The 19,030-nt window shown below is 40.3% G+C and overlaps 1 protein-coding gene across 1 annotated transcript; it reads right to left on the reverse strand.

Moving 5' to 3' along the window:
* Position 1: 1 nt before the first annotated feature.
* LOC139584104 (mucin-2-like) lies at positions 2–9,661 on the reverse strand (the record flags this gene model as incomplete). The annotated part of the gene is made up of 11 exons (XM_071415612.1): positions 9,548–9,661; positions 9,378–9,440; positions 9,048–9,250; positions 8,759–8,826; positions 8,048–8,162; positions 3,858–3,948; positions 3,537–3,640; positions 3,151–3,370; positions 2,673–2,798; positions 174–291; positions 2–83 (listed from the first exon to the last, which is right to left on the reverse strand). Coding segments are annotated over exons 1-11 (1,260 nt in total), but the record flags the coding sequence as incomplete, so codon positions are not given.
* Positions 9,662–19,030: the final 9,369 nt, after the last annotated feature.

The following is a 19,030-nucleotide window of genomic DNA, read 5'->3' on the forward strand; positions in this document are numbered from 1 at the left end:
TGGTGATGTGGGAACCTCCCACTATGGAGCAGGTAGCTGGGCAATCTAGATCCATACAACTCCACTGACCTTGGATACAGGTACTAACGGAGAGAGACATTCAGTTTAGCCTCAACACATCCGGATCAACACACACAATATTTCAGTGTATATAAACGCAATGCAGCTCTTACCATTTATGGCATGTTCTTGAGAATGATTGTCCAGGCTGGTAAGATTGTCCGTTGTGGAGACAAGAGCATTGGTTCACAGCTACACAGCCAGTCTGAGTGATGTCATCAAACACGGTTCCTATGAGAAAGACATTTAGCCAGCTGATCCCATGAATTACATTCAATACATTACATTTAGCCAACTGATCCCATGAATTACATTCAATACATTACATTTAGCCAGCTGATCCCATGAATTACATTCAATACATTACATTCAGTCAGCTGATCCCATGAATTACATTGAATACATTTAGCCAGCTGATCCCGTGAATTACATTCAATACATTCAGTCAGCTGATCCCATGAATTACATTCAATACATTACATTCAGTCAGCTGATCCCATGACTTACATTCAAAACATTACATTTAGGTCACCTGGTTCCATAATAACATTCATTACATTTAGTCAGCTGATCCCATAAATGACATTCAATTAATTTAGTCCTTCCTTATCTCATAAAATACATTGATCCATGTAGTTCAGTATCTTAATTACTACGGTACATCTGTTGCAGAACTTTTGTTTAAGTAATGAAATCTCCAGTCCTACAGTAAGGCTACTCTTCCAATCTATGTAACCTTTTCCTGGTTTAAATAGCCACATAACCAATATGAGTTTTAATACAGTCTTCCTGGTTTAAAATCCAGGGATGTGGACTCCAGTCATATTGCAACTTGAGACTTGACAAAAAGTAAAACACTTCCCACTAGACTTCGACTTGAGCATCTACGACTCGTGATTTAACTTGGACTTGAGCTGTATGACTCGATGTGTCATCTTGCGCATGTAAACCTATCTGGTATTTTAAATCAGAGTGCTGCAGGTTCTGTGCATTTTGTTCTGTGTCTTGACCAATCAGATTTACGGAAATCACAGGTTGCGCACGCTGGGCGCAATCACATAATCTATCAAAACGCGCTCTGCTCCACTTTCCTCCGGTATGTATTTAGTAAACATGATAACACATCACTCCCTACATACCCAAGCAAGAACTCTTCACGGAAATGTTTCAGCAGCCTACACTTAAACTGTATGGGAAGAAAACTAGAGGATTTCTCAGTCTGACTATGTTACTGATAACAACCGCAGCCTGGAGCTGTATAGTCTACAGCCAATGCGCCCTGTCCCCTCTGGCCCTCTGGCCAGGGTAAACCACATGGTAATGTTGTGCAGCCTATTTATAGTGCATTTATTTGTTTTAAGAGAAAATGTCTAGGTTATATTCAAACTTGGTCTGGCTGGCTGGCTGGCTAGGCTACCTTGACCTTTTCAATCCAAAAGGATTAAATGAAATGAATCAAACACAATACTGATTACATAAATATACTGTGTGAGTTACTTTTTAATTGCAGGGTTAGGGTTGGGAATTGCAGTTGTAGGCCTATATGATGCTAACCTGCATAAAGCAAGCTCAGCCCTGTGAGTTCTGTTGTCCAATCGCTGTGGTTGTGTCTATGTACAGGAAAGTTGTTTTAAAATATATTTCATATTAATTGCAAGGTTGCTTCAGTTTGACAGGGTTTTCATCCTCCCGAAGGCCAGGAGTTTTTCCAGAATTTCTTTAAAACCATGTGACCTGTTTAGAAAATATATACCTGTATACCTAGGCGGCAGGTAGCCTATTGGTTAAGAGCATTGGGCTAGTAACTGAAAGGTCAATGGTTTGAATCCCTGACCTGATCAGGTGAACATTTTGTCAATGTGCCTTTGAGCAAGGCTCTTACCCTAACTGTTCCTGTAAGTCGCTCTGGATAAGAGCATCTGCTAAAAATGTAAATCTGGTCCAACTCCCATCATTGCCCATATAAATACCTTTTCACAACTACTAATTAATCATATAATGTTATACTCAGCTACTTTAAAATAGTTATATAGCTGACATATGATGTTGTACTCAGCTACTTTAAAATAGTTACATAGCTGACATTTAATGTTGTACTCAGCTACTTTAAAATAGTTATATAGCTGACATATGATGTTATACTCAGCTACTTTAAAATAGTTATATAGCTGACATATGATGTTGTACTCAGCTACTTTAAGATAGTTACATAGCTGACATATGATGTTGTATTCAGCTACTTTAAAATAGTTATATAGCTGACATATGATGTTGTACTCAGCTACTTTAAAATAGTTATATAGCTGACATATGATGTTGTACTCAGCTACTTTAAGATAGTTACATAGCTGACATATGATGTTGTATTCAGCTACTTTAAAATAGTTACATAGGTACATATGATGTTGTACTCAGCTACTTTAAAATAGTTATAAAGCTGACATATGATGTTGTATTCAGCTACTTTAAAATAGTTATTATGCTGACATATGATGTTGTACTCAGCTACTTTAAAATAGTTACATAGCTGACATATAATGTTGTACTCAGCTACTTTAAAATAGTTACATAGGTGACATATGATGTTGTATTCAGTAAATGAGTGCATGTACCAGCAGGACAGAAGCATCCGTCGGTGCAGTGTTCCTCACAATGCTGGTTCCTCTTTGGGTTGGAGCAGGTATCAGTGCAGGGACTACCACACTCCTGGTACTGCATGCTTAAAGGACACGTCTTCACTGCTCAACACAGACAAATAACCCTGGTCACAAATCTGTTTCTGAGTCTTCATTACTTCACAAGTTCACGTATTCTTCTATTGACATCATTGCAATTGAAAATCTGGATTTGCTCCTCAGTTTTCAGTCACATAAATGTAAATACTAGCATGTCAAAGAAGAAGACACTGTCGATTACCTAAGGCAAAGCATTATTGCATGTCAAAAGTGTTTACTTTGAGGTACAACATAACTGTGGCTGAGGATTGTTTTTGTACCTACATCCAATCTACCAACAGAGCAATACAAACAAACCATCCAAAATAAAACAAAAAGGATATGCAAAACAGTGATGCAAAAAAGATTCCCTTACAGCAGAAGTGGTCGGTCTTCCACTCTTGGGGTTTCCCCCCTGCGTGAGCACACTGGCGGGAGTACTCTGACATGGTGGGGCAGGCACAGCTGGCACTGCTGCTGCTGTTGCCACAGTGACACACGTCTTCTGCACAGGCCTTGATGAAGGAGTCTGTGGCAATCAGGTCCTTACAGCTACTGAAGGCAAGATTGGTGAGAAGCTGCTCACAAAGTTTGGTCTGAAAGGATGAAGAAGAAGAATTACTAGAGGCAACAGAGGGATTATATACTGATCAAATGTCAGCAATGATGATGTTGATATTAATATTTTAAACTAACAATCATGTTTAAATGTAATGAATAAGAAATGTTAAATGTTCAGCTCAGCTCTAATCTTGTAAGTACCTGGTCTTCACACTGCTCAGTGTGACCAGGGATTTCTGTACAGGTCTCAGTTGGGCCATTCATCTTCCAAATATCTCCATAGTCGATTGTCTTCAGATAATCACCTGTGGATGAATAAACAGTTTCGTTTTACCAGTTTCATTCCCCTTACAAACAGTCTCTCTGTCATCATGTGTTTTGTGTTTTTGTTAACCCTTTCATATAATGGTACCTAGAAATATACTTTATAACCCCTTCCTAACCCATAGATTGAACCCACACATTCATAAACAGAACAGGAGCGTAATCCGCCCCTCTAAGACATTTGGTGGTTTTGTTTACCATTCCTAATGAACTCGTCGTAAATCTGGACTCCGTTGAAGTCTCCACACAGCCCACAAGTCTGATTCTGGAACTTTGAGTCCAGCTCCACCTATAACACCAATGGAAGACGACTGAGGGTTAATGCATTGCAAGCTAGCTGTTGAAGTGCCTACAGCAGTTCATATATACCTACATTTCACATACAGCTAGCTGTTGAAGTGCCTACAGCAGTTCATATATACCTACATTTTACATACAGCTAGCTGTTGAAGTGCCTACAGCAGTTCATATATACCTACATTTTACATACAGCTAGCTGTTGAAGTGCCTACAGCAGTTCATATATACGTACATTTTACATACAGCTAGCTGGCCATGCACATACAGCAGTTCATATATACGTACATTTCACATACAGCTAGCTGTTGAAGCACTTACAGCAGTTCATATATACGTACATTTCACATACAGCTAGCTGTTGAAGCACCTACAGCAGTTCATATATACTGACATTTCAGAGGTTTCAACTGTTCTCGCCTGGGTACCAGTCTGTTTATGGTAACATTCCACTCCTTGTTCTAGCCTGGGTACCAGTCTGTTTATGGTAACATTCCACTCCTTGCTCTAGCCTGGGTACCAGTTTGTTTATGCTAACATTCCACTCCTTGTTCTAGCCTGGGTACCAGTTTGTTTATGCTAACATTCCACTCCTTGTTCTAGCCTGGGTACCAGTCTCTTTAGGCTAACATTCCACTCCTTGTACCTGTGGTACAAGCATTTCACTACTTCCACAATAACATCTGCTAAATATGTGTATGCGACCAATAGAATTTGATTTGATATAGCTATGTTTGGCATATGACACTGAGTACAAGAAGTGGGATGTTAGCACAAAACAGGCACTGTACTTCAGGTTAGGTATGTACAGATAGGATCAATACAGAGCATTAGGCTACCTAAAAAAAATACAAAATTGTGCACAGAACTTTGCTAATATTGTTTAATGTTTAATGTACTGTATACCCAAGTGGTTATTCATTAAAGTGAATTATGTGGATTAGGGATCATGTCTACAATATATCTACAATAGGTTTCACTGTAGTTTTATTCTGGTCTGATATGAAATGGATAGGATCTGAACAACAATACCAAATACATTCACTGTATGAATCTTCACAACTATTTGTTTCTCCCTTTTAATAATCAGGATTCTATTTTCTGTTGGTTTGTGTTCTATAAACATCTGACAGGGGGAGGTGTCTTACAATCCCCTCTGACTTTACCTCTACTGCACATGTACTCTTCCCTTTAAAACCTTTTAAACTCTCATCATGTTGTTAAAACCTTTTAAACTCTCATCATGTTGTTAAAACCTTTTAAACTCTCATCGTGTTGTTAAAATCTTTTAAACTCTCATCGTGTTGTTTTCTATTTTCTTGCGTGCATTTAAAAAAAATGAATAAAATGAAGCATCATATTTGTTATGTTTTGGTCATTAAATTGAATGTGAGTTGTCTAAAAACTGGTCCGTCTGCTTTGCAAGTTAGTTTAAGTCTGAGGTTATGATGTCTGAGTACACTGGGATTATTTATGTACACACGAAGGGGAACGATGATACATACAGTATTTACTCAGTACAATGTCAATAGATATTGAGACAATATTGTGACTTCTGATCAAATCAAACTCTGTGAAGTGATTAAACTAATAAGTTCTTCCATACTGGCCCCCCAAATGGCACCCTATTTCCTATATAGGCCTATATAAAAGTAGTGCACACAAAGTAGTGCACTATAAAGGGAATAGGGTGCCATTTAGGACAACCTTTTTCTGAGTTTTTTCACTGAAGCCTAGATGATGAAAAGGGTTGTTGGAGGAAGTAGATTGGCCCACATCCTTGATTGGAGCAAAGCCTATTGTAATGTCACTTCACCTGCCATTCTGTGGCCCTACTAAAGAGACCACAACTGTTTGTATGATCATTAGACTGAAAAAATCTACTTTTAATGTAAGAATGTTGTATGTAACCGTGCAGAAATATAACCCAGGAGGTAGATTGATGATTGGGCTGCCCTGTCCCATTAGAGGTTAACACTCTGTTCCCACTCTTATCCCAACAGTTCCTCTAACACTGATGTTCCCACTCTTATCCCAACAGTTCCTCTAACACTGATGTTCCCACTCTTATCCCAACAGTTCCTCTAACACTGATGTTCCCACTCTTATCCCAACAGTTCCTCTAACACTGATGTTCCCACTCTTATCCCAACAGTTCCTCTAACACTGATGTTCCCACTCTTATCCCAACAGTTCCTCTAACACTGATGTTCCCACTCTTATCCCAACAGTTCCACTAACACTGATGTTCCCACTCTTATCCCAACAGTTCCTCTAACACTGATGTTCCCACTCTTATCCCAACAGTTCCTCTAACACTGATGTTCCCACTCTTATCCCAACAGTTCCTCTAACACTGATGTTCCCACTCTTATCCCAACAGTTCCTCTAACACTGATGTTCCCACTCTTATCCCAACAGTTCCTCTAACACTGATGTTCCCACTCTTATCCCAACAGTTCCTCTAACACTGATGTTCCCACTCTTATCCCAACAGTTCCTCTAACACTGATGTTCCCACTCTTATCCCAACAGTTCCTCTAACACTGATGTTCCCACTCTTATCCCAACAGTTCCACTAACACTGATGTTCCCACTCTTATCCCAACAGTTCCTCTAACACTGATGTTCCCACTCTTATCCCAACAGTTCCTCTAACACTGATGTTCCCACTCTTATCCCAACAGTTCCTCTAACACTGATGTTCCCACTCTTACCCCAACAGTTCCTCTAACACTGATGTTCCCACTCTTATCCCAACAGTTCCTCTAACACTGATGTTCCCACTCTTATCCCAACAGTTCCTCTAACACTGATGTTCCCACTCTTATCCCAACAGTTCCTCTAACACTGATGTTCCCACTCTTATCCCAACAGTTCCTCTAACACTGATGTTCCCACTCTTATCCCAACAGTTCCTCTAACACTGATGTTCCCACTCTTATCCCAACAGTTCCTCTAACACTGATGTTCCCACTCTTATCCCAACAGTTCCTCTAACACTGATGTTCCCACTCTTATCCCAACAGTTCCTCTAACACTGATGTTCCCACTCTTATCCCAACAGTTCCTCTAACACTGATGTTCCCACTCTTATCCCAACAGTTCCTCTAACACTGATGTTCCCACTCTTATCCCAACAGTTCCTCTAACGCTGATGTTCCCACTCTTATCCCAACAGTTCCTCTAACAATGATGTTCCCACTCTTATCCCAACAGTTCCTCTAACGCTGATGTTCCCACTCTTATCCCAACAGTTCCTCTAACACTGATGTTCCCACTCTTATCCCAACAGTTCCTCTAACACTGATGTTCCCACTCTTATCCCAACAGTTCCTCTAACACTGATGTTCCCACTCTTATCCCAACAGTTCCTCTAACACTGATGTTCCCACTCTTATCCCAACAGTTCCTCTAACACTGATGTTCCCACTCTTATCCCAACAGTTCCTCTAACACTGATGTTCCCACTCTTATCCCAACAGTTCCTCTAACACTGATGTTCCCACTCTTATCCCAACAGTTCCTCTAACACTGATGTTCCCACTCTTATCCCAACAGTTCTTCTAACACTGATGTTCCCACTCTTATCCCAACAGTTCCACTAACACTGATGTTCCCACTCTTATCCCAACAGTTCCTCTAACACTGATGTTCCCACTCTTATCCCAACAGTTCCTCTAACACTGATGTTCCCACTCTTATCCCAACAGTTCCTCTAACACTGATGTTCCCACTCTTATCCCAACAGTTCCTCTAACACTGATGTTCCCACTCTTATCCCAACAGTTCCTCTAACACTGATGTTCCCACTCTTATCCCAACAGTTCCTCTAACACTGATGTTCCCACTCTTATCCCAACAGTTCCACTAACACTGATGCTCCCTACAGTCACTAGCAAACTACAGACCATTTTCATCAGGACCAGAATATTGCAGCAAAGCATCACATTTACATTTGACATTTAGCAGAGACTCTCATCCAGAGTGATTTACAATCCGTGTATTGAACCAAAGCAGCTGAAACAACCACATATCACTGTAGTGTAACAGAAGACGTATGGAAATGAGTCAGCATACTAAACACATACCCAGAGGGAGTCATCTTCATTCCACATGACGACCAACCCCAGCTTAGCTGTGATCTTCACATAGGAAACGGTCCTCTCAATGAAGACGTTAAACTGACCAAACGGTATGGTGACCCTAGGGGGACAAAACAATAGTGTTCATCAGAGAGGAGAGTCGGTATTCCTACAAGGGTCAAAATTGTCCTTTAAAGTATTTTCTTTGTATTTTTCTTCCTCCCCTGTTGAGACTGTACTAGGTAAACATGTCTGTATAGGATTTCATCAAATGGAATTTCAGCTTGGTAACTTTCATCTGTAAATGCACATCAACTAAACTTCAGAATAAGAGTTTTATCTCTGAATGCTTTTAGATCACTTATGAACTCACTGTTGCCCGTTGAAAATGACATTATGTAGATTATGTTAAAACAGCAAAAAGTTGATCTCAAGATGAGTTAAATGATGATGCATTTTTTTTAAACTTATGAATTTTACCTCAAGTCTTTGCACAAAAGTAGCAACTGAATGCAGGTGAGGTGAAAATAAAATTATTTCCAATCGTTTAAAAAATAAAAAAGATTGATCTCTGAATAAAATGAATACCATTGGATGTAGTTAAGTGATTACAAACCCCCGTATCATTTACTTTCTGTATTACAATGTATTTTACACATCTAAGAGCCCATGGTTTTACACATCTGAGATCCGTTGTTGACTAGACTGGGAACTCACTGTAATCCGTTGACGCTGACGTTACCGTTGGCCAGCTCCACGAAAGTTCCATCCAGCTTCAAAGAAACCTTAATAAAATAATAGTAGGACATTTTATTTGACAGATGCCTTTCAGGACCCTCAAGGTCACCTTACATTAAGATCATAGAGCAATAAAAACAATGAATCAATAGCACAATTTAAAACAATTAATCAATAGTGAAATTTAAAGCAATTCATCAATAGCGCAATTTAAAACAATTAATCAATAGTGCAATTTAAAAACAAAGAACTGATCAAAAAGGAATACCTTGGTGATGGTGGGCAGCCCATCTACCTCCCCACGCTGCAACTGAATGTTAAAGGCCTCGTAGCCGCTGCTGCTCTTACACAACGACGACAGTACGTAGTTACAGGTGTAGGGCAGCTGGAAGAAGTCTCCATCGTAGGTTTTGTAGTGGTAGTTACCCCATGTGCTGCAGACCTGCCCGTTATGAGTGGGACTCACTCTTGCTGCATGGGGAGAAATGTACAGTATAGTTGTGCCATTCATGTCTGAATATAAGATGTATAATATAACAGTAAAGTAGAATATAGATATTTGAGTATTTGGTGACATATATTCAACAACACAAATTACCTGATAAGATTTGCAGTTTGGAATCATATAGACTCCCAATGGAAGTCATATCTGGAATCATAACTGGAAATAGACAGGGAACAAGTCTTATTTTGCTTCTAACCCAGCTCCTCTTTAGTTCCTAAACTATGCTACATGGGTTATCCTAAGGTGATATTAAATTGTCTTACCAGTCTCAGAATGTGCAGCAGATAGTCCGAAGACGAGAGCGATCCACGGCTTCACCCATTGGAGTGCCATGATGGTTCTTCTAACGAGTCGTCCTGGTCCACCTGAACAGGTACTCTTCCTTTTCTTACTGATACCGTGAGGCACCTGGTGCCTGCTTTTAAACTGCTACACTCAAGGAAGTAACTACACTCAAGGAAGTACCTTGATGATGCTGGGATAGTTGATTCTGTATCTAAGGAGGGGACTGATCAAACTTTAGGTGTTACCATTGTTCTGTTTGTCTGTCTGTCAGAGGTAGGATTACCTTTCCTGTAAGTGACATTGTGTAATGTATTAATCCTAATAATCCCTAGGTAACTATCGATTTTCATGATATGTAGGGTACGTCCCAAAAGTGCTCCCTATTCCCTATACAATGAGTGTACATAACATTAAGACTCCAGGTGAAAGCTATGATCCCATGATTGATGTCACCTGTTAAATCCACTTCATTCAGTGTAGATGAAGGGTAGGAGACAAGTTAAACAAGGATTTTTAAGCCTTGAGACAATTGAGACATGGATTGTGTATGTGTGCCACTCAGAGGATGACTGGGCAAGACAAAAGATTTAAGTGCCTTTGAACGGGGTATGGTAGTAGGGGCCAGGTGCATCGGTTTGTGTCAAGAACTGCAACGCTGCTGGGTTTTTCACACTCAACAGTTTCCCGTGTGTATCAAGAATGGTCCATCACCCAAAGGACATCCAGCCAACTTGACACAACTGTGGGAAGCATTGGGATCGACATGGGCCAGCATCCCTGTGGAACGCTTTCGACACCTTGTAGAGTTCATGCCCTGACGAATTGAGGCTGTTCTGAAAGCAAAAAGGTGGCGTGCAACTCAATATTAGGAATGTTTTGTACACTCAGTGTATAGTGCACTACCTTTGAACAGAGTCCTCGTGTATGGTATAGGGTATAGGGTATGGGGTATAGGGTATAGGGTGCCATTTGGGCACATATTGATTACAGTAAACCCTTATCTTAACTGTGATGAATGGACAGACTCATCAACATTCTACAGAATCCTAGATTGTTTCATTAATCTTTAAAGGGCCAGTCTGTGATATTTACAGCCATTTATGCCATAGACATGTTTGAGTGGTTACGTTTCTCCAGCCCTATCCTTCAGCTTTTATAGCAAACCAAGTGACGGGGCTGTCGTTTAGTTCTTTTTCAAATGAAGGAGTGGGCCTGTGTATGACTAATGGATGATGCGCTGTCCATCTGTTTATACTGATTATATGGTTTTACCTGGTTTATTACACATTGTATGACATCACATGTTATGTACGTTCTGCATATGTACAAAGATGTTCAAATAAACCTTTAAAACCTGATGGGATCAATGTGTTTGAACTTCAGTGTTTTATAACTTCAATTGTGGTTTACTACTTGTCATGTTTCATGGCCTGTTATTGGAAAAGAGGGAGGAAAGTTTGTGTTAGTCTTATTATGGACACAGTCTGCTTCACAGCCAGGACTTACCACTGGAACACAAAGTTGTAGGATCAATTCCAAACGGCACCCTACTCACTAGCCCCCATAGGGCTCTGGCCAGAAGTAGTGCACCATATAGGGAATAGGGTTCTATAGGGCTCTGGTCTAAAGTAGTGTACTATATAGGGAATAGGGTTCTATAGGGCCCTGATCTAAAGTAGTGCACCATATAGGGAATAGGGTGCCATTTGGGACGCTGTCATAGATGTCCTACAGTTGTTCAAGCTCTGGGTTGTGTCTACAGATTATTTGTTTTTGGTTGGAGGAAACGTTGTAACATCGACTCCACCGTTCAGTCATTTCCAAGTACTCAGATCTCTAATGAAGCATTAACAGGACATGACTAAATATTGACTTAGCCACTTATTTACAATTCATCATCAGCTTTTGGTGAACACACTACACAGTCACGCAGTAGAAGATGAGGTGTCAAGCTCAGCTCAATTATAATTCACTGAAATATTTCAGGACTATAGTTGAACTAACAGGATGTTTGTTGTGTTAGCACACAGTAGTGATTCTTCAGATAGAACAGAGTAGTGATACTTCAGATAGAACAGAGTAGTGATACTTCAGATAGAACAGAGTAGTGATACTTCAGATAGAACAGAGTAGTGATACTTCAGATAGAACAGAGTAGTGATACTTCAGATAGAACAGAGTAGAGATACTTCAGATAGAACAGAGTAGTGATACTTCAGATAGAACAGAGTAGTGATACTTCAGATAGAACAGAGTAGTGATACTTCAGATAGAACAGAGTAGTGATACTTCAGATAGAACAGAGTAGAGACAGAGTTTGTCTCTAATCCAGTCCGGTCCCGGGTCCTGGAATTGGCTCATTCCTCAGACTGACCTGTCATCCAGGGTCCCTAGCCATCCTCCGACGACGTTTCTGGTGGCCCTCAATGGTCCCTGACGTCTCTGCCTTCGTCGCCGCATGCACAGTGTGTGCTCTGAAGAAGACTCCACGGCAAGCTCCTTCTGGCCTTCTTCAGTCACTACCGGTTCCTCATCGTCCCTGGTCTCATATCTCTGGACTTTGTCACCGGGCTCCCTCCATCTGATGGCAACACTGTCATTCTGATGGTAGTCGATCGGTTCTCCAAGGCTGCCCATTTCATCCCTCTCCCCAAACTACCTTCTGTCAAGGAGACGGCCCAGCTTATGGTGCAGCATGTCTTCCAGATCCATGGACTCTCCATAGACATGGTCTCCGATCGGGATTCTCGTCTCAGTTCTGGAAGGCATTCTGCACCCTTATTGGGTCGTTGGCCAGTCTGTCATCCGGATTCCATCCCCAAACTAATGGTCAGTCGGAACGAGCCAACCAAGACCTGGAGACCACCTTCAGGTGCCTGGTCTCAACCAACCCCACTACCTGGAGCCGTCAACTGGTCTGGGTGGAGTATACCCAGAACACCCTTCCCAGTTCTTCCACGGGACTTACCCCTTTCAAATTCTCCATGGAGTATCAGCCTCCACTCTTCCCTGAGCAGGAGGTCAGCGTACCCTCGGCCCAGATGTTTGTCCGCCGCTGTCGACGTACCTGGAGAAGAGCCAGGGCGGCTATTCTCAAGACCAACTCCAGGTAACGTTGACAAGCGGACCGTCGCCGGACCCCAGCTCCCAGCTACCGCATTGGGCAGAGAGTATGGCTTTCCACTCGGGATCTGCCCCTTCGGGTAGAGTCCCGCAAGCTGTCTCCCCGGTTCATTGGTCCTTTTCCCATCTCCAAAGTCCTGAGTTCCACTGCTGTCCGTCTTGTGTTACCCCGTACCCTCCGTATTCACCCTACCATCCACGTGTCTAGGATTAAGCCCGTGTCTCACTGTCCTATGTCTTTTGTATCCAGGCCCATCCCACTCCCCGGGTTATTGGTGGGCAGCAGGCATGAGACGCCTCCTGAAGGTTTGACCATGGGTCAGGGGTTTCCAGTACCTGGTTGACTGGGAGGGTTATGGCCCGTAGGAGAGGTGCTGGGTCCCGGCTAAAGACATCTTGGACCCAGCCCTCATTTCCACCGGTGACACCCCGGTCAGCCAGGTATGCACCAAGGGAGGACGCCAGGTGTTCTGCCTGCCTTGACCATGAGCCTCTCTGCCACTCTGCACCTCCTGGACTCTGATCTGGTTTTGACCTTTTTGCCTGTCCACGACCATTCTCTTGCCTACCCCTTTGGATTATTACACATAGTAAGACTCCAACCATCTGCCTCCTGTGTCTGCATCTGGGTCTCGCCTTGTGCCTTGATAATCGCCCCATTTCAAGACTACCTTGTTCAGCTAAGATTCTTAAATCCTTGGTTAATGTACAACTTTGTTCCTTTTTATCTGATAATTGTATTCTTAATATAAACCAATCAGGGTTCAGGCCTGGGCATAGTACTACCACCTCTGTACCACAGCAACCACGCTAGTTGTTAATGATCATGTCAATGCCTTGGATGCTAAAAAGAGCTGTGCTGCCTTGTTCATTGACCTGTCAAAGGTGTTCGACACTGTTGATCATTTTGTTTTATGGAAGAAATTATCAAGAGTAGGCCTGGGATATACAGCCTGTTTATTGTTTCAGAATTATCTTACCGACAGAACTCAGGCCATCTTGGTAGATGGGGTTGAATCTGAATTTCTTGAGATTCAAAAAAGTGTTCCTCGGGGTTCGATTTTTTGGTCCATTATTGTTCCCTTTGTATAATGACATAGGAAACACTTAATACTTTTAACAATCATCTCTATACAGATGACACAGTTTTCTATTCCTGTGCCACCTCAGTGCAGCAGGCCATTCGTGAACTTCAGCATGACTTTGATCCATTTCAGAAATCACTTACAGATCTTAAATTACTGTTAAATAGAAGTAAAACCAAGCTCATGCTTTTCTCTAGGTCACAAAATGTTGACCCTGAGGACATGGGTATATTTGCGCTATAAATGGAGCACAAATTGAGCTTGTTTGTCAATATAAGTACCTGTGTGTCTGGATTGATGACAAGTTGTCCTACGTAAGGCATATAAAAAATCCAACTAAGAAGCTAGGATCCAAGATCGTTTTATATACAGAAATAAATCATGCCTTAGTACTAAAAATAGGAGAGAGATTGTTCAAGCAACGCTACTCTCTGTATTAGATTTTGTTGATATTGTTTACATGCAACAACCTCTGTTTTAAAACCCTTGGACACAGTCTACCATTCAGCAATACGTTTTATCACAGCGGACAATTTTAGGACTCATCATTGCAGTTTGTACAAAAATGTGGGCTGGACCTCTGGATATTTCAGTCTGTAGTTATCTGGATATTTCAGTCTGTGGGCTGGACCTCTGTCTGTAAGAAAAAAGCTGCATTCTCTTGTATTTATTTACAAAGTAATCTTACAGAAACTCACTCTATATGTAACGTCATTAATTAAGATACAAATCATAAGTTACCAAACCCGTTCACAGGATTGGAACTACACTAGAGGACCCTCCAGTCTCCACAAAGAAAATGTATGCCCCAAATTTGTGGAACAATTTGCAGAGTTCACTGCAGTTAGATGTGCTGGTCTCACTCAGCAAGTTTACATTATTGATTAAAGACCTCTATGTAGTTGAATGTGATTGCTTTTATTAAATGTTTTTTTCTTTCTTATTTTTATTGTGCTGAATTTTGTTTTATACACATGTGTATGTTTTAATATTCTGTTTTTATTGTAATGTGTACAGGTGTAATGTCTCTCGTCGGAAGGCATTGACCAAAACGGTAAGTGTTCATGATTCTTTATTACTCAAAAACACTCTAACAAAATGAAAAATCAAAAACAGTTCTGTCAGGTGCAGACACTAAACAGAAAAGAACTACCCACAAAACCCAACGGAAAAGGACAACTTATATATGATCCCCAATCAGAGACAACGATAGACAGCTGCCTCTGATTGGGAACCACACAAGCATAGAAATAACGAAACTATAATGCCCACCCTAGTCACACCCTGGCCTAACCAAAATAGAGAATAAAAGCCTCTCTATGGCCAGGGCGTGACAACAGGGCTGTCTTGTAACATAGATTTTCATCTCAATGTGACTCCCTGTTAAATACAGGTCCAATAAAATAATATGTTTCATGGCCTGTTCTTGGAAAAGAGGGAAAAGTTTGATTTGAAAACAAATTTTTTAGGTGGTAGATCAGCTTTAAAATTGCAGATTGTAGCTTCCATCAATGTAATTGTCACTTCAAATCCCCCATATATTTTTTCAAAATATATATATATACACACACACACACACATACATACACATATAAATACATACTTTTATTTTTTATTTTTTTATTTCACCTTTATTTAACAAGGTAGGCTAGTTGAGAACAAGTTCTCATTTACAACTGCGACCTGGCCAAGATAAAGCAAAGCAGTGCGACAAAAACAACAACACAGAGTTACACATGGAATAAACAAACGTACAGTCAATAACACAATATAAAAAAATTATGTCTATATACAATGTGTGCGAATGGCGTGAGGAGGTAAGGCAATAAATAGGCCATAGTAGCGAAGTAATTACAATTTAGCAGATTAACTTGTTATGGCTGCAGGGGGCGTATTGAAAAACTGGAAAATATGTGCAAATTTTCAAACGGCCTCTTAATCAATTTTTGCTCTTACAATATGCATATTATCATTACCATTGGATAGAAAACAGTCTCTAGTTTCTAAAACCGTTTTAATTATTTCTCTAAGTGGAACAGAACTATTTTTACAGCCCATTTCCTATCCGGAAGTGAGATTTCCAAAATCGATGTCGCTCTTCAAGCCCTTGTCTATAAAAGGGCATGTCACTTAGGACTGTAGAAACACGTCATACGCCTTCCTCTGGGTGTCATGCGGAAGTGAGAGAAGAAATCACTTGATTATCTCGTCCTGGGATTGAACACAACCTCTTGGAGTGAGTGTTGCGCAGTTTATTTTTCTTTCTGGGCGCGAAGTAGGACCTGGACTCGGCTCCTGGAAAACACTCTGTAAAGGTGAATATGATCTCTGGCTTCGATTTTATTTGATACATGTCACAATATCATCCTAAAGTATGTTATTTCAATATAGTTTAATTATATTATTGAAATGTATTCTGGACTTTAGACGTGATGCGACGCAAGAATTTTTTCAAGATGGAGAGGTTAGCGTCGCACTGCCAGTGTGCTTGCTAATTCAAGAGGGAAATTGTTCGTTCTGGATCGAAATAAAGACATTTCTGAACAAAGGACCCCTTGGAGAACATTCTGATGGAAGATCAACAAAGATAAGGACCCAATTTGGGATGCTTTTTCATATATCTGTCGAACTGTGCTATGCTACCGTTTGCCTTGAGTCAATGCTGTTGTGATGTTAGCTATTGTAGTAAGCTAATATGACGATATATTGTGTTTTCGCTGTAAAACACTTCAAAAATCGGAAATATTGGCTCTATTCACAAGATCTTTCTCTTTCATTAGCTATCCACCATATATTTCTCTGAAATGTTTTATGATGTGTAATTAGTAGTTGATGTTGGTGTCTGTATTTTCTCTGGCTACTCCCGTGCGATTTCTGACTGTAGCTATGATGGTAGCAGTAATGTAAAACTGATTTATAGCTAAAATATGCACATTTTTTGAACAAAACATAGATTTATTGTGTAACATGTTATAGGACTGTCATCTGAGGTAGTTTTTTCTAGGTTTATAGGTTGGTTCTAGGTTAGTTAGGTTGGCTTGTGCATGCTACTTGCATCCTACTTGTGCTGTGAAAAATGTCTGTCCTCCTTTTTTATTTGGTGGTGAGCTAACATAAATATATGTGGTGTTTTCTCTGTAAAACATTTAAAAAATCGGACATGTTGGCTGGATTGACAAGATGTTTATCTTTCAAATGCTGTATTGGACTTGTTAACTTCTTGGAACTATAGGGGGTGCTGTTCCGCATTAGCATATTTGGGTCTCCAAATTAAACTGCCTCGTGCTAAATTCTTGATCGTACAATATGCATATTATTGTTATTATTGGATAGAAAACACTTTCTAGTTTCTATAGCCGTTGGAATTTTGTCTCTGAGTGGTACAGAACTATATCTACAGCACTTTTCATGACAGGGGTCAGATTTCAGAAATTTTTACCCCTGATCTGGAGTCTGTTTTTAAGGCGACAGTGAATGCTATGAAGAAACCGACACTGCCTACGTCTTCCTCTGGGTGTCTGTACGTCATCACGTTTTGAATGGAGTCGATTGCACAATCACAGCCACTATAAAACAAGAAAACGTGGAAGTACCACTCTCTTTTCTTCGCGCGTCACAAGCAGGATGGACATCGGACTTGCCTCATTCCAAATCGTTGTTTAACCAGTAATATTTGTCTGGTCATGTTTTTACTCGTTATAGTTGTTAAAAACATCATAATGTAGTTAATTTGAACCGTTTTATAGCAATTTATATCCGTTTAGTGCGATTCTGAGGAATTTCTTTGTCGTGCACTTTTAAGCTTTGGGAACGTTTCGGGGTCTCGGTCGTTGTTAGTGGACATTTCGAAGGACAGAGGACATCTATCGACAAAAAGAAGTTTATAACATAGAAAGGATACATTGCCCAAGAATCTGATGGAAGAACAGCTCAAAGTAAGCAATATTTAATATGATAAATCGTTGTTCTGTCGAAATATTTTAAACGCATATTTCGCCATTTTGTTTGGTATAGCTTCACTTGGCGAACCCTGTATTGAAAAGTAAGGATAATTTTAAAAATGTAAGTCAGCGGTTGCATTAAGAACTAATTTGTCTTTCGATTCCTGTCAACCCTGTATTTTTTAGTCAAGTATATGATTAGCTTTCGATTAAACTAGATCACTCTGAAAGCTGACGTCCCTCATTTTGATGCTTGAGTTGTGACTATTTCCATTGTATAACCACGGTTTTGTATGGCTAAATATGCACATTTTCGAACAAACTGTATATGTATGTTGTAAAATGATGTTACAGGAGTGTCATCGGAAGAATTCTGAGAAGGTTAGTGAAAAAATTAATATATTTTGGCGGTGATTACGTTATAGCGCTCTTTGGCTGGAATCGATGCTCTGGTAACGTTTTCACATGTGGTATGCTAACTTATCGATTTATTGTGTTTTCGCTGTAAAACGCTTAGAAAATCTGAAATATTGTCTGGAATCACAAGATCTGGGTCTTTCCATTGCTATGCTTTGTCTATTCTTATGAAATGTTTTATTAAGAGTAAATTGGTCATACACGTTGCTCTCTATAGTAATTCTAGTCGTCTTGTGATGGTCGGTGCAATTGTAAACTGTGATTTCTACCTGAAATATGCACTTTTCTCTAACAAAACCTATCCTATACCATAAATATGTTATCAGACTGTCATCTGAAGAGGTTTTTTCTTGGTTAGTGGCTATCAATATCTTAGTTTAGCCGAATTGGTGATAGCACCTGAAGTAGTAAGAAACTGATGGAGTTAGAAAAGTGGTGTATTTTGCTAACGTGTTTAGCTAATAGATTTACATATTTTGTCTTCCCTGTAAAACATTTTAAAAATCTGAAATGGTGGCTTTATTCACAAGATCTGTATCTTTCATCTGGTGTCTTGGACTTGTGATTTAATGATATTTAGATGCTACTATCTACTTGTGAAGCTATGCTAGCTATGCTAATCAGTGTGTGGGGGGGGGGGGGGTGGGGGGTGATCCCGGACCCGGGATAGAGGCTCGTTAGAGGTTAATGTGTGAAAGTTAAATATTAAAAAAAAATAGATTTTGAATTTCGCGCCCTGCACTTGAGCTGGATGTTGTCATAGGTGTACCGGCGTCGGGCTGACGTCGGGCTGCAGCCATAACAGGTTAACACTGGAGTGATAAATGAGCAGATGAGGATCTCCAAGTAGTGATAATGGTGTGCAAAAGAGCAGAAAAGTAAATAAAAACAATAT

The sequence above is a fragment of the Salvelinus alpinus genome, chromosome 9 (assembly GCF_045679555.1).
Source record: "Salvelinus alpinus chromosome 9, SLU_Salpinus.1, whole genome shotgun sequence".
NCBI classification, from domain to species: domain Eukaryota; kingdom Metazoa; phylum Chordata; class Actinopteri; order Salmoniformes; family Salmonidae; genus Salvelinus; species Salvelinus alpinus.